Source organism: Maniola jurtina, chromosome 7 (assembly GCF_905333055.1).
Source record: "Maniola jurtina chromosome 7, ilManJurt1.1, whole genome shotgun sequence".
Classification (NCBI taxonomy): Eukaryota; Metazoa; Arthropoda; class Insecta; order Lepidoptera; family Nymphalidae; genus Maniola; species Maniola jurtina.
Genome location: NC_060035.1, coordinates 3,434,448 through 3,447,351, shown reverse-complemented (window position 1 = coordinate 3,447,351; position 12,904 = coordinate 3,434,448). Strand labels below are relative to the sequence as shown.

The window sequence follows — 12,904 nt, the reverse complement described above, 5'->3', positions numbered from 1 at the left end:
GGAATAGCATGGATAGACCGACAGTTATTGGTATATCTGTAGACGACTTTTCAAATTGTGCCAGTAGTTACCCAAAATTATCCTAATCAATAAGTCCTTCTATAACCCATCTGGCCTACTTTACCTAATAGGACGTGAGGTCAGCACTGCGCTCGACGCGCTCCTATGTTTGAATTCTTCACTCAGTCCTTGCATTCTAACTTCTGAACTCTTGAAGACGTTGCCATCGCATTTCGTTGCCATCATGTCTAAACAGTGCTAAGATAGCAGATCCGATTCTACTCAAGAATTGGAGCTGACTTGTTGGCACTTGTATATGCAGTTTCAAATGTCGTTCCGGTAGTTAACCAAAATTACCCTAATCAATGAGTCATGAATGCCACCGGTCTGACACCCGTCTATAAACCATCTGGCCTGCTTTAATTGACTCTAAGCTGGCTCGTTGAGCTTTTATGATCTCATCTATTTCATGCGGTCCGGAAACAATGTAATCGCGACGAACAATGGCTGACGGGCCGTAAAGCCAAAATACCTCAATTACGTTGACGTCGGCTTATTGTGACTAGCGTGAACAGCGTAAATGGACTTTTTTCCTTTTCATAGTCTGGGCTATATCAGATTAACCTTTCACCAAGTTTATCATTATATCCATTATATCATTTCAGTAATGATGCCTGGCTAATAAAGTATAAACGGGTGGTTTAGATACCTATTACAATACTTTTTTGCCTGGCTCAATCTCAATGCTCATTATTTGTGGGAACGATACCAATTATTTGAATGATGAAATTCTTTGCAATTATCTTTTGAATAATTTTGTTTAAATGTTAATGTGAAGCTGAGCTTTAAGCCATAATGTAATATATTTTTTAAAATAAATGTCGGCACATTTATCTTAAAAACCAGACATGATAAATAGTGCAGCAGTAACTATTTGCATACCAACTTGGCCACACTTTCATTCGAATTTTAACTGTACTTTACTACTAATACTTGAATACTGTATAAAGAATACTTACTAGTCTTGGTTCAGATATTGGTGCTTTCCTTCAGACATATTGTTGTATTGAGTAGTTTCATAACAACGATCTCTGTTTATTTCAATTTTTAACCCCCGACCCAAAAAGAGGGGTGTTATAAGTTTGACGTGTGTATCTGTCTGTGGCATAGTAGCTCCTAAATGAATGGGTTCAGCCATTTGAAAGTTATCAGCTCTTTTCTAGTTTTCTTATAGAGGTTTTTGTGTCGGGGGTTCTTTAAATTTTAAGTTATTGTAACAATCGATTCACACCGGAAAAATTGAAATTGGCCTCAATTTTTTTTTTAAGAAATATTGCCGTACAATAATGTTTTACTTTTCACAGTGATCCAGAAAACAGCCCAGTGACATACTCAATATCGAGTCTCCTGGACTCAAGATCGGCTGGCATGTTCGCTGTGGACACCAGGTCTGGAGTGGTGACGACGCAGGCTCGACTGGATAGAGAGAGACTCGATGTGCACTACTTCAGGGTGGTGGCTCAGGATGACACCTTCCCGCCGAGGAGCGGCACTACGACGCTTCAGGTTTGTAGTTTATCTAGATTTATCTATTTAAAAGAGCCATAGTTATACACAAAAGTGGGCGATACCACAAGATGCGATTTATTTCATTACATTCAAGATTGAATAAGAAAATCTATGGTGTTGGTGCCCCTTATGAAAAATACTGGGATAATTTAGATTGGTTCCTCAATTGCGCATTGATAATAATTGATATATCAAGCAGACTTCTTAAAAAAAGTTGCCTTCTAATATCGTACCGCAAGGCATTACCAAGATCTGCACGTACCTACGTAGTCAAAATTCCACGGACACCTACGAAGGGATTTGCCACCGCGTTTTTAGTAACCGTTAGGAACTATTATATTCTGTTCCGCTAGTACATGGAACGTCCTTCCAGCATAAGTTTTCCTCTCCAATTTTAATATTGGTACCTTCAAGTGAACAGGTATCTTCTAAGCGCGCTCCATCTTAGACTGTATCACCACTTGCCAGCAGATCTGATTGCAGCCAAGCGCTACTCTATAAATTAAAAAAAAATGTCAATGAACTTGTCTTCTACGTGCTTCTACTTTCCAGATAAACGTGCTAGATTGCAACGACCACGCGCCTGTATTCGAGATGCAACAATATGAAGCCTCGGTCAGAGAAGGCGCCAGCACCGGTACCACCGTCCTTACACTAAAGGCTACTGATCAAGACATTGGCAAAAATGCTGAGGTATGAACCAATTCGTCAGATTCCACTGTTCTTTCTAGTTTTCCCACACGTGTGTTCTGTGGTCCTCGTGTGAGATTATGTTTTGCATTAATTTTCGTCTATTTTAGCATCATTAACATCATAGTTCCTTAGTATAGGAAGGCTATTAAGGCTATATATCAGAAGCTATATAATAGCTAGCTTTTTCACAATTATTAGTATCATAGGTAGTTCATAAGTATGTATTTATCTTTTTGTATAAATTATGATTTTATTGTTTAACATTTAATTTTAATGATCGAATTCCATTAGTTTTATGTGTTAAAGGAGCCAATGGATATGTAAAAACCAGATTAACTAGCAGTCAGTGACTTGTTTACGACATCATTATGATAGCCATAATAAATAGTTTGAAGCAGGGAGCTGGTAGCAAGTAGCTTCGGTGTTACGAATTACGATAAACTAATTGTCGTTAGCTATGACAAAGAGCTTATAGTTTTAAAGCTTGTGAAAAGGATTAAAGAGGTGTTGAAATCGGGTACAGCTGAGTTTTCGTAAATAAAAAACGAAATTGTAAAGAATAAAAGCTGTCCTTTTATTGCAAGTTATTTGCTCAAGTCTGGCATTATTTTGTTAATTAGATAACATAATATATAGATAGGTATACTAAAAAACTATTTAACCAGACCTAAGAAATAGAAAAAAAAGTAATGTACCTACCTAATAGTGGCATTTTGAGTGGCTTAGATGTCTGGCGACAAGATTTATTTGAAGCATATTAATTGAAGAAATAGAACAGATGCCAACAAATTTAAAGACATCCAAAGACCTTTTAATGAGTAGGTACTTAGAACCTAATATACCTATGCGTGATGTCGGTTTTAGTAAGTTTACAAAAGTAAGCAAAACTTTAAATTCTACCTAAGAGCTTATGATTAAAAAAAAAATAACATTTTGCCCACTAGCTCTAATGAAAACGTATCATCAGAAAATTGATATTCAAGACCTTGTTATTATATCTACACGTATAAAATTTATGGCCGATTCTATTAGGTCGTTGACTTCAAAATCTTATTTACATTCGATAAACGAAAGGAATGCACTACCTTATTAGAGCAGTTGTCGCTGTAGGCTACCGATAAAATGGAAGAGAAATAGTTAGTGATAATCCCTTTTATGAGATAATAATATTTTACTTGTCTTGACAACGCTTTTGGTTGCGTGCATACATTTAGCTTTTTGGATGATTAAAGAGTCTCCGAACACAACATATTATTTTGCACAAATTACACTAGATCACGCCATCATCATTAACATTCCTTTTGGATATTTTTTACCCGACTGCAGCGAAGCAAAAAGGAGGGTGTGTTTGACCTGTATGTATGTATGTCCGTTGGAAAAAGAAATTCTAAGTATCGACTCGCGGGCATCATCTAGTAGGTATACTTATACAGTATAAACTCTATATAACGACACCGAAGGGACTGTGCATTTTATGGCGTTATAGAGAGTTGTCGTTAAATGGAGAGAAGAAACATCAGAATTAGAAAAAGAAAAAGTTTATTTATGTGCATAAAAAAGAATGTTATTTGAACGCTAGAAAGTTTGTGAGCAACTAAGAATATGATAAGGTATAGATAATCCATGACTCCTACTTATGAGTCATGGTCAACAACAGTGTACACGTACAAGCAATCCCAATTTGTAAACAAAAGAACGAATTTCTTAGAATGTTCGGTATGCATGATGCCGACTGTCGAGTTTATTGCGGGCTAGGATAATAAAGCGACAATAGATCGTACACAGCTGCGCAGTTTTTACTAATTTTAGCAACTTAAAAGGTACTTTTTATTACTCAATTGTTGTCGTTATTGAGAGTGGGTGTAATGCTATGTAGAGTGAAACATGGTATGAAAGACAAGCTAAACCAACCGAAGCCAATTGATTTCGACGCTTAAGGGAGTTTGTCGTTAAATAGAGTGACGTTACATGGAGTTTACACTGTATTTTAATAGCGATTTTTTGCAATGTAAAAGAATATTGACATGTACTTAAGGGCAACAGCCCAAATGGTCATGGCCAATTATTGATCCGGGAACATATACTTACATTTTACAGGTTTCCAGATTTTAGATTCTATTTTAGATGCCCCCAATTTGTTAAGATTTGTGTATAATTATAAGAGGTGTGTATAATTATAGTATTTGTTACAGGTGGAATACTCAATAGACTCAGTCAAGGCAGAATCCCTAAACCCAGAACTAATAAACGACTCCATAGACTCAGCAGACCAGATTGAAGCCAGGGAAGTGTTCAGGGTGGATAGTAGAAGCGGTGCGTTGCTGACTCGAGCCCCGTTGGACAGGGAGAAAGTGTCTAGGTACACTGTGATTGTTAAGGCTACGGACCAAGCCAGCCCGTTGTCTGATCGAATGTCTAGCAGGTTAGTATTATCCACAAAATACCTTTGTACCTTAAATACTAATTAATTTCCAGTAGATACCTAGTTAACTGTCTAGCTGTTCTGTACACCCTTAAGGTGTAAGGCCTCCTTCAGATGTTTGCTGCGTTCATTTAACAGACGATAGTCAAATGAACTATGAACTGGTTATTTGCACTAGAGGGTAGTGGTCTAACCTCTCACGAGGACCAGCCGGATTGAGAGGTTGAGTTTGTACCTTCAAAAGAAGAGTGGAATAGGCCTCTTCTCGGCCAGAATGAGAAGGGTTTCCATAGTCCACCACGCTGCTCAAGTACGGCTTGGCAGACTTTTTTGAGTGATGATTGTCCTTAATTACCTGTCATATGTGGTTTATAATTTTTCCTGATATTATTTTCATGGTTAGTAAATATTTTATTTTCCGTTAGCGCAACGATTCACGTAAACATCTTGGACGACAACGACAACTACCCGCAGTTCAGCGAAAAGACCTACACCGTGAATGTGGACGAAGATATCAGCGTTGCTGACAATCCTGTCATCGCTAGGATAAAGTAAGTTGAAGCCAAGACTGGACCCGTTTTACTAAGAATTAGTAGGTACTTGCTACTTCCATGTTGGACCCAAAGATTTAATCTAATCTTCACCAATGCAGGTGTTAGTGTTCCGTACCTGAAGGATACCAACGGGACCCTAAAACTAAGCCTCCACTGTTCGTCCGTCCGTCTGTCTGTCAGCGGTCCATATCTCGTGAACCGTGATAGATAGAGAGCTGTCACAGAACATGTATTTCTTTTGCCGCTATAATAACTAATAGCTAATAAAAATTTCAAAATGGCCGCCGTGAAAATTTAAAAAATTTAAAAGTATTATTTCTTATACGATAGTATGGAACGCTTGGTGTGCTAATCTGACTCGCACTTGACGGATTTTATTTTCAAGTTTGATAGCAAAAGCTTTACCTTAGGCTTTAGAGTGACAAGGAGAATACATATTAGTCATGCGAATAAAATATGCTTGATATTATATGCTTTAAAGATACAAAACTAAAGTGTTACGTTTCATACCTATTCACGCGATACTGTACCGTGCATTGCTTGCTTCTTTTAAACGGAAGTTAGAATGTAGACGTCTGCGTTTCGGAATTTATAAGGCTGGAAATAAATCCTTGTTTATGGATATTGTGTTCCCTCGATATGTTTTAAAGTGAAATATGTAGCGAGAACTTCCAACGAAAACTGTCTGCTGCGGCGTGAATATTCCTTTTACTCTCAAATAAAACGAAACAAAACTTCATATTTAATTGAATCGCCTTATCTGCGTCGAAAATAAAAGATTCGGCAAAATTAGGAATACAGGTAATTTTGAGGAGCTGGCAAACAAAACGGTATAATTGCACGAAATACAATTTTACAGAAGGAGCAAAAACTGAATGCTGAATCCCCGTTCTGTGCCTTTTGAAAGTCTAATGTAAATTTTATGTGTTATATGTTATAATAAATTGTGTTATAAATATTTATGTTATAATAGTGTTATAGCGTTAAGATATCAAAATAAAGCTTTTATTATTATTAATGTTTTTCCGTTTTGATCGAAATCATGAAGTTATGACTGAATTTAAATAGGAAAGCGCAGCTTTAGGCATACACTTAATGAGTTCAGATTTGTACCGGAGCCAAAATCATCCGGGTAAAAGTCAAAAGTGTTTAATCACACCGTTTTGTTTGCATTTCAGGGCAACGGATGCAGATGTCGGCCCCAACTCGGCCATCCGCTACGCAATCATCGGCGGCAACACGCAAATGCAGTTCTCTATCGACAGCCTGAGTGGAGATGTGTCTCTTGTTAAACCTCTCGACTACGAGCAAGTACGCAACTACCGACTTGTGATCAGAGCTCAGGGTACGTTCCTTCTTTACTTTAAAGTTTCAAATAAATGTGTCGTGATAAAAAGCGACTTATGACCATCTCGAAGCTGCAAGTTATCTTCCTCAAATAAGTTAATGGAATGGGATGTAAAAAGGGAACAAACAGACAGATTTTTTCGCATTTATAATATTAGCATGGTCTACATCATTTAAATGTCTGAAAATTTTAACAGATGGCGGTAGTCCATCCCGCTCTAACACGACCCAGGTTCTGATAAACGTTAAGGATGTGAACGACAACGCGCCGCGCTTCTATACCTCACTGTTCCAAGAATCCGTCAGCGAAAGCGTGCCCGTCGGATACAGCATCGTCAGAGTGAGTATCACATAAACCTAACTAACATGAACATAACTAACATAACCCTTAATATGAAGCGGGACGCATATGATTTATAATTTATAGCCAGTGTCTTCAGGATGATGTAAGGATTCTGACGATAGGTACATCTAATCTTGTCATCAAGGAAAAATTCCGAAGATACTGTAGGTACATACATTTTGTACAATCGGCCTCAGAATTCGAGCAGCAACTCCGCAAAACTATTGCATCAAAAACCTGTCACACTTATGACCTTTTTCTATAAGCACGCCACACACAATGCCTAACGCATGTGCATTACCGTGCCACACGAATGTAATCATTAAGGTGCTAAACGACTTACGGCCTTTGACTGTACATTGAAATAGTAACAAGTACGTTGGAAGAGGTGTGCTATACAAAATGACAGTTATTTTTTTGTGCCGAATGTGCCTTCCTGAACATTTGTATCAAATGGTCGTCGTGTTGACACTATGGTGACAGTGTGGTGGAACTATTGCCAAAGCCGTTCTCATTCTGACAGGAGACCCGTTCTCAGTAGTGAGCTGGCGATAGGTTGATCGTGATGATGATCAAATTTTATTCATTACAGGTTCAGGCGTATGATGCAGATGAAGGCGTGAACGCAGAACTGACTTACACATTACAAGACAAAGAGTACAATGGCAACAACGATCTACCGATCACCATAGATCCGCGCTCCGGATGGGTTTACACGTCAAGCCACTTGGATAGAGAAGTCCAGTCCAAATATCAACTTCAGGTATGTGGTATATTGAAGACTAAAATAATTTAAAATCCTTCAGCAAGTTGTGGAAATACATTCCATTGTCCCACCCTAGGTGCATTTGATACTGACACTTCTAATTACTTGTTACTTGTTAAGCTCAAATCATACACCTATAGGCTCAAATATTGAAATTCAAAAGTGTACATGAGTACCTATGAACTAAACGATTGGGATTTGCGCGATCAAACTTTAAAATTGGCCAGAGATTAAAGTTAACTAAGAAAATCATATGACTAGACGCTAAATAATAATAAGTGCTGTTACCTGAGTATTTACATACTTCTCAGAGAAAACATCTTATAATATTTAATTCAATTAATTAGGTAATTTCAAAAGCCATAAAGCAAAATAAGAAGAAGATATTTTTTCAGGTGACAGCAACAGACAGTGGCACGCCACCCCGTTCAGCGACAGCGTCAGTAGTTGTGGTGGTTCAAGACGTGAACGACAATGACCCGGTGTTCGCGCCGCCTCAGTACGACGTAGAGTTGGCAGAGGACGAGCCGCCTGGCACTCCCGTCGTCACCGTCACTGCTACAGACGCTGATGAGGATAATAGGTAAGATTAAGAAGGGGGAAAAGATCCTAAAAGAGTAAGGCAACAGATGGGGCACATGGAAGTCACCAAGTGAACGAAATAAGCCACAGGGTCCCGTTGAAAACAAGCGAAATAAGAGCGTGGACTGTAGGAATTCCTACAACAAAATGGTGGTGGTGGTTTAAGACGTGAATGATAATAACCTGGTGTTCTCGCCACCTCAGTACGACGTGGAGCTGGTAGAGGACGAGCCTCCCGGCACTCCTGTTGTCACCGTCACCGCTACAGACGCTGATGAGGAATATAGGTATAACTTACAAGGAGAGAAACAAGCTGAAGGTGCAATTATCCATTGCCACTTCAGCTTGCTTAGAAGTAATAGAAATGCATAAGTCCTCAGCTAAGTGAACGAATGAGTAGCAATCAGCGAAACAAGAGCGGAGAGTGTGAAAATTCCTATGAAACGCTTATGTTCAGAAATGCAGTTCAGATATCAAACGTGTGAAGTAACACGTGCTGAGTGTTGATGGACCGACTAACCGCGTGCGTATCTCTAAAAATTCCGTCCACCACAACTGTCTACTCTTCTTTTCTTTGTATTCATTGTCTAGTTTTGTTTGTTTCTGACAACCCGACCCTACTGATTTATATTTCTTCAGTTGTACCTATTATTATTACAGATTACACTACGAAATCACCGGTGGCAACACCCGTGGCCGTTTCTCCATAACTTCACAGAATGGCCGGGGACTCATAACTGTGGCACAACTGCTAGATTTCAAGCAAGAAAGAAGATACGTCCTAACGGTCACTGCTACGGATTCTGGCGGAAGATCCGACACAGCTATGGTTAACATCAATATAACTGATGCTAATAACTACGCGCCTGTGTTTGAAAATGCGCCTTACACTGCTTCGGTAAGATCTTTACTTTAAGTCTACATATAAATACAAGTTGTATTGCACCGTTTATTTAAATTTTGCATGTATCTATCATAACATGGGGTTATTTTGGGGACCAACAAATTCCTGAAAGGCCGGCAACGCATCGGCGGTACCTCTGGTGTTGCAAATGTTCATGGGTGGCGGTAATCACTTAACACCAGGTGACCCGCCTGCTTGTTACTCGATATTGGATTTAAAAAAAACTGCCTGTTCATTTTCTCGCTATTGTTTTTAATAAAAAAAATTACCACAAAGTATTTTTGAAAGAACATTACATTTTGCAGGTGTTTGAAGATGCTCCAGTCGGCACAACAGTACTTGTAGTATCAGCGACGGATAGTGACGTAGGAATTAATGCACAGATAACTTACACGCTCAGTTCAGAAATCTCCAACGAAGCCGTCGCTCATCATGAGCAGGAGTTCCTCATCAATCCTCAAACTGGAGCCATTACGACAAACAAATTGTTGGATAGAGAGACTATGAGTGGTAAGTTTACAGATGGATGCAAAATCCCTTTTAATTTAATGATGAAACAAAATATGTAGGTCGAAATAGTTACAGAAAACGTATCCTAAAAATTGGTAATTTATTTTTACGGTAATTTATCAACAAACATGTGAAGCAGCAATATAGGAAAATTTAAGTTTTAAAAAGTTTTTAATGTTAAATAAATAAACTACTTAGCTTCACTTGAGGCGAGTTGAAGCATAAGACGTCTGATAAATCAGCTTGAATAAAAGTGGTTTTCTACTCTACCCTGAAGGGACATACAGAGATTTAATCAACAGGAATAAAGGACGCAGGAGTCAAGAGTTGTATTTACGAAATATCTCGCCATTTTCTTTCTATGAAAGTTTTTTTTTCAGGATATCTGCTTACCGTAACGGCTCGGGACGGCGGTGTTCCATCTCTCTCTGACACAACTGATGTGGAAATATCCGTAGTGGACGTGAATGATAATGAACCGATCTTCAAGCAGCAACTCTATACTGCCAGCATCATGGAGGATGCTTTAGTTGGTGAGAGATTTTTAACCCCCGACCCAAAAAGAGGGGTGTTATAAGTTTGACGTGTGTATCTGTCTGTGGCATCGTAGCTCCTAAAGTAATGAAGCGATTTTAATTTAGTTTTTTTTTTGTTTGAAAGGTGGCTTGATCGAGACTGTTCTTAGCTATAATCCAAGAAAATCGGTTCAGCCGTTTGAAAATTATCAGCTCTTTTCTAGTTACTGTAACCTTCACTTGTCGGAGGTGTTATAAATTTTTAATTTACACTTGTAGTTCTCTACTTTAGATTAGCAGGAGGGACCCTGAATGAAATCCACCATCATGCTGATACTCAAAGTACAAATAACTTCAACTAAGAATAGCGCTTCCAAAATTAATGGATTCAACCCTGTTTTTTAAAGCAATCAGTGGGTGTAGGTAGATACAACAATTCAACAGGTAGAGTTTGTACCTAACATTCAAATTCAGTCCGTTAAATGTCGTGTTTTTGAGGTTAAAACGTAAAAAATATCCGTGAGAGATAGTTCCAAATTTTTTATGATTATCCTAGTTAGTAAATCTGCTTGTCATGTATAATTTCCAGGATCTAACCACTCGAACCACTCGTATCATACTTCTTATTATCATTTTATGTTCCTAGTAGACTCATTTGCTTGTAACTTGATTTTTTAAACCTGAAAGTTTAGTAGTTATATAGGTTGACTAACATCGCATCTTCTGTCCCCAGGTACATCAGTAACCCAAGTGAGCGCAACGGACGCGGACGTGGGGCTCAACGGAAGAGTGCACTATGAACTGGGAGCCAAGGATCGGGAAGAGGGGTCGTTTGTCATCGACACCGCGTCCGGAGTGATCAGGACCAACAAGGCTTTAGACAGGGAGTCTGTGGCGATATATGATTTGAAGGCCTTGGCGATTGATGGGGGAACACCACCTCAGAGCTCTAGCGTGAGTAGTGAAGAAATATTTAAAAAAGTGTTTGGTATGATATAAGAAACAATAACTGCTTCAAATTCAGAGAGACAATTTTTTAAGTATGCAACGTACCAGCTATACTTATTCACGTATTTAGTCGATGTAAGCCCGACTATTAATTTTTTTAGACATCTATACTAATAAATAAAATTGGAGTGTCTGTCTGTAATTTCGAAATAACTACCTCATATTAAGCTCAAATGGTTATTTGAACGATACCAACACTGAATCACACGTTTTTAAAATTTTTGTCTGTCTGTCTGTCTGTCTGTCTGTCTGTTTGAAAAGGCTAATCTTCGGAACGGCTGGACCGATTTTGACGGGGTTTTCACAGACAAGTAGAGGATTGATCAGGGAGTAAAATAGGCTACTTTTTTAACCGACTTTCAAAAAGGGAGTTGTGTTTTTCTTCCTATGTACACCGAAATCTCCGAGATTTCTGAACCGATTTGCGTAATTTTATTTTTAATCGATAGAGGAACTTTGTGACAACTTTCCCACGGGATTTCAGACCCTAAATCCACGCGGGCGAAGCTGCGGGCTTCAGCTAGTTTGTTAATAACTTTGACTATTAATTTACTTGCGGTAGCGTTGGTGTAAAAGCGTTTCTTCCAAAAGCCTAGCCGCTAAGGTACTTTGGCGTATAAGCAAGAATTTGGAAGCAAGGGTACGCTTAGTGCAGCGTTGCAGGTAGCGGGCATCGTTTTTTAAATAAATAAAACGGAGGCTTATCGGGTGAAATGCAAAAATACTTGCAGTATCGTTCACTTGCGCTTTTCTTATCACGCGCCAATTATGTCCATGCGATCAATGTACCAAAAGTTAAAACTAACATTATAACTTGCAGGTGATTGTCCACATAAAAGTGGAGGACATCAACGACTCCCCGCCAGTGTTCGAGAGCGACTGCCTCACGTTCTACATCCCGGAGAACAGCCCCATCGGCACCACGGCCGGCGAGATCTACGCGCACGATCCGGACGAGGGCCCTAACGCCGTCGTGCATTACTCTATTAAAGGTATTCTTCAATTTTATCCTTACGGCGTCCGTTTTCCTGCCACATGCCTTGAATGCCTTGAAAGCAAGACAATAAAGAAAGATAACGACAATCGTGCTTAAAAAGGAATATATGAGATCTATAGTACGCGACAGGTGGAGATGGCAATCGGGGTATGAGGTGGGGTGACCCCCCACACACTCGCACTCATCCGCAGTGGGTTAGTGCGGGGGCTGTGCGGGTGTGCGGGGGCGTCCCCACCCCGGTTGCCATCTCAACCTGTCGCGTACTATAGATCTCATCATTCCTTTTTTAAGCACGATTGTCGTCAAGCGCAAGCTATCACGCAATAAAAAAAATACCCTAATATCAACCCCCAAAGTCATTTTAAGGCGAGGGGCGCGCGCGTAGCGTAACCTGAGTAAATAGAAATTCGACTCCCCCTACGATTTTATTTTAGTCTGATCAATGCTCTACAGTCTACATTAATGAGGAGATTCCGCTTGAAAGAGAAAATTATAAGGGTTCCGTTTTTCCTTTTGACGTACGAAACTCTAAAAAGTACTTATAGGAGCACTTATCAAGACCCTTAAAGGGACTAAATACCTAGAGAGTACTTCTCGTTGAGCTAAAATCATGTTTGGCAAGTAGCAAGCAGAAAATATCCGAAAACTGAATTTACAGTTACATCACAAATAAATTGGAAAGTGTTATATCTTG

The 12,904-nt window shown here is 39.1% G+C and overlaps 1 protein-coding gene across 1 annotated transcript in view; it reads left to right on the top strand.

The window, feature by feature from the left end:
- LOC123866843 (protocadherin-like wing polarity protein stan) overlaps window positions 1-12,904 on the top strand; it is a 179,278-nt gene that overhangs the window by 134,680 nt on the left and 31,694 nt on the right. The window contains exons 6-18 of the mRNA XM_045908552.1: window positions 1,365-1,566; window positions 2,122-2,262; window positions 4,455-4,684; window positions 5,110-5,235; window positions 6,417-6,583; window positions 6,783-6,925; window positions 7,521-7,691; window positions 8,090-8,277; window positions 8,937-9,174; window positions 9,486-9,690; window positions 10,071-10,223; window positions 10,939-11,159; window positions 12,034-12,205. Coding sequence (XP_045764508.1) covers window positions 1,365-1,566; window positions 2,122-2,262; window positions 4,455-4,684; window positions 5,110-5,235; window positions 6,417-6,583; window positions 6,783-6,925; window positions 7,521-7,691; window positions 8,090-8,277; window positions 8,937-9,174; window positions 9,486-9,690; window positions 10,071-10,223; window positions 10,939-11,159; window positions 12,034-12,205 — 2,357 coding nt within the window. The remainder of the gene's footprint in view (window positions 1-1,364; window positions 1,567-2,121; window positions 2,263-4,454; window positions 4,685-5,109; window positions 5,236-6,416; window positions 6,584-6,782; window positions 6,926-7,520; window positions 7,692-8,089; window positions 8,278-8,936; window positions 9,175-9,485; window positions 9,691-10,070; window positions 10,224-10,938; window positions 11,160-12,033; window positions 12,206-12,904) is intronic.